Source organism: Hemiscyllium ocellatum, chromosome 7 (assembly GCF_020745735.1).
Source record: "Hemiscyllium ocellatum isolate sHemOce1 chromosome 7, sHemOce1.pat.X.cur, whole genome shotgun sequence".
In the NCBI taxonomy this organism is placed as follows: domain Eukaryota; kingdom Metazoa; phylum Chordata; class Chondrichthyes; order Orectolobiformes; family Hemiscylliidae; genus Hemiscyllium; species Hemiscyllium ocellatum.
Genome location: NC_083407.1, coordinates 68342177 through 68344375, shown reverse-complemented (window position 1 = coordinate 68344375; position 2199 = coordinate 68342177). Strand labels below are relative to the sequence as shown.

Here is a 2199-nt window from a genome sequence, read left to right as displayed (position 1 = left end):
TGAGTAAACAGAACGTTCTTTCTAAGCTAAATAATTTATTATGAAAATGATTGTAAGTTCGCTGCCGATTAATATGATAAAATATCTTACGAGATTGTACCGCAGTTAATCTGTAACTATCTCATTTATAATCAATTTCTACCTGGCATAGATTTAAAATGGTATCTTAGCAGTATATTTTCAATTATTCACAACGGAATGGATTCGTTGCCAATATATATTGTTAGCATTTGAATCCACTCGCAACACAGCCACCTTGCAAAGCATGACTGAAAACCTAAATGTTAAATAAAAATGCTTTGCATTAAGAAAGTTATAAATACTTTTCACTTAATGTCAATTTTTATGTTTGATTGTATAATCAGTTGTAGTCGCCATTTTATCTGGGTGTTGCAAACATCAGCAATTTAGCTGAACCCTCGAAAATATGACTTAAGACTGAACTAAGCATTTATTTGCGACAGTATGTGCAATGCCACTCGTGAAAATAATCCAGCACGGTAACACAAGACAAGTATGCGAATGTGGGACTTTTCACATACTGAAGAGTGCCTTATTTCTTTGAAAGTGATGATGAAGTCAGATCAAGTATTTTAGCAAGTTTTGCACAACATTTTGTGGAAATTGTTATTTTACGATTTGTTTATAAATCCGAAGCTGTGGCTCGAAAGTCTTCCACACTGAGTTCGTTTCCTTTTCTGAAGAGAAGACCATCACATGTAATTCACAATGCGCCAGCACGGTTCCTGATAACTGCGGTATCAAGGTATATTTTCTTTGACTTTAGAAACCACTTTCTTCTCCTTGACTCTTCTGTTCTGAAACCAGATGGTGACTTGTCTTTCGGTAAGATTGGTGGCAGTGGATATCCTTCGTCTTTTTTCCTTAGTTATGAATTTGTTTGTGGCGTATTCTCGCTCCAGTTCTTTGAGCTGAGTTTTCGTATAAGGAACCCTTTTCTTCCTCCCTCGTCTGTAAATGTTTATGTCAGTCTGATTGTGCATCACGTCTCCTGGGGAAGGGGGTGGGGGGTGGAAATGTAATTGATAAGAACATCAACTTCAAACAGTACCAGTTTAACGCGTTTTTGGGAAAAAAAATGCATTGCCACGCAATCTTTTCATCTTTTAAGCATAATTTTAGGCATATGGTCAATTCAGATCAACGTTTTTCAAACCCATGGTTAGTGTGTGTTTTCAGGTATTAAGCTTTTGAAATATAGCAAATTAAACAACTAGTTAATTCCTGACAGCATTAAACCAAACCAACTTGAAGTTATTTTATACATTAAAAAAAAAGCAACTCTTTTCGGTGAAAATCATTTCATAATACCTGGCAGAGGAGATTTCCAGAAATGTGGAGTCTGTGTCTGATCTTTCGGACAATATACTTGACCATTCCAGCCATTAGCAAATGTCCAAGGCTGGTAGCCCTCCATGGAAATTAAGGCTTCATGCCTTGGCTCTCCGTGCCCGCTTATTGTAGGGACTACTGGAACGTCCAAATAACCAGAGACCCGTTGGTAGGGATTGGGGTAGCTCTGATAAAATGCAAATTCTTTTGCCCGGGATGACACCTCGTCAGTGGGGACAGGCGTGTTAGTCAAACCCGAAACGTCCATGTATTTGTCCACTGGATAACCGGCCAGAGATGCATGGGCACCGGATTTCAGTCCAGTTTGCTGAATGCCAACATTTCGACAACTGTAGTAGCTGCTTCCAAAATGATAGCCGTAACTTATCGCTGGATTGGGAGGGCTTGTGGGAGCTGGGCAGGGACTGCACTGCTTGGCAGATTCAGAAATGACAGAATGCGTTCGATCTCCGACGGAGTAAGCGGGACCCGAAGATAACGAATTATGATGAGCTCCAAATGCAGAGGGAGACAGAAAATTCCTGCATTGATTAGAAGGGACGTTCCCTCCCAATCCTTCCATTTCCGAGTTAGTGGTGTTATTTCTGTTGTGTAGGTACCTGATTGTATCAGTCCTCCAAGGGGCTGAAAGAAAAGAAGCTGTCATATCACGACCCACTGCAAACTAAGTACTGCTTTAGAGAAGCAGCCTCGGCAGTGAGAAGAGGTGCTTATTTTCACTGATTAGTGTGTGCACTGACCAACTGAAATCTGATAGGTCGACACTGATCACGTGACACGAGGCGACTGAAGCTAGCTTCAGCTGGCATTGCATTTCTTTCCCAA

At 40.5% G+C, this 2199-nt stretch overlaps 1 protein-coding gene across 1 annotated transcript; it reads right to left on the bottom strand.

The window, feature by feature from the left end:
* Nucleotides 1-761: 761 nt before the first annotated feature.
* On the bottom strand, nucleotides 762-1936 carry LOC132817485 (homeobox protein Hox-D13). The gene is made up of 2 exons (XM_060827944.1): nucleotides 1333-1936; nucleotides 762-1012 (listed from the first exon to the last, which is right to left on the bottom strand). Exons 1-2 carry the CDS (start codon nucleotides 1934-1936, stop codon nucleotides 762-764), a joined length of 855 nt encoding a protein of 284 aa, XP_060683927.1.
* Nucleotides 1937-2199: the final 263 nt, after the last annotated feature.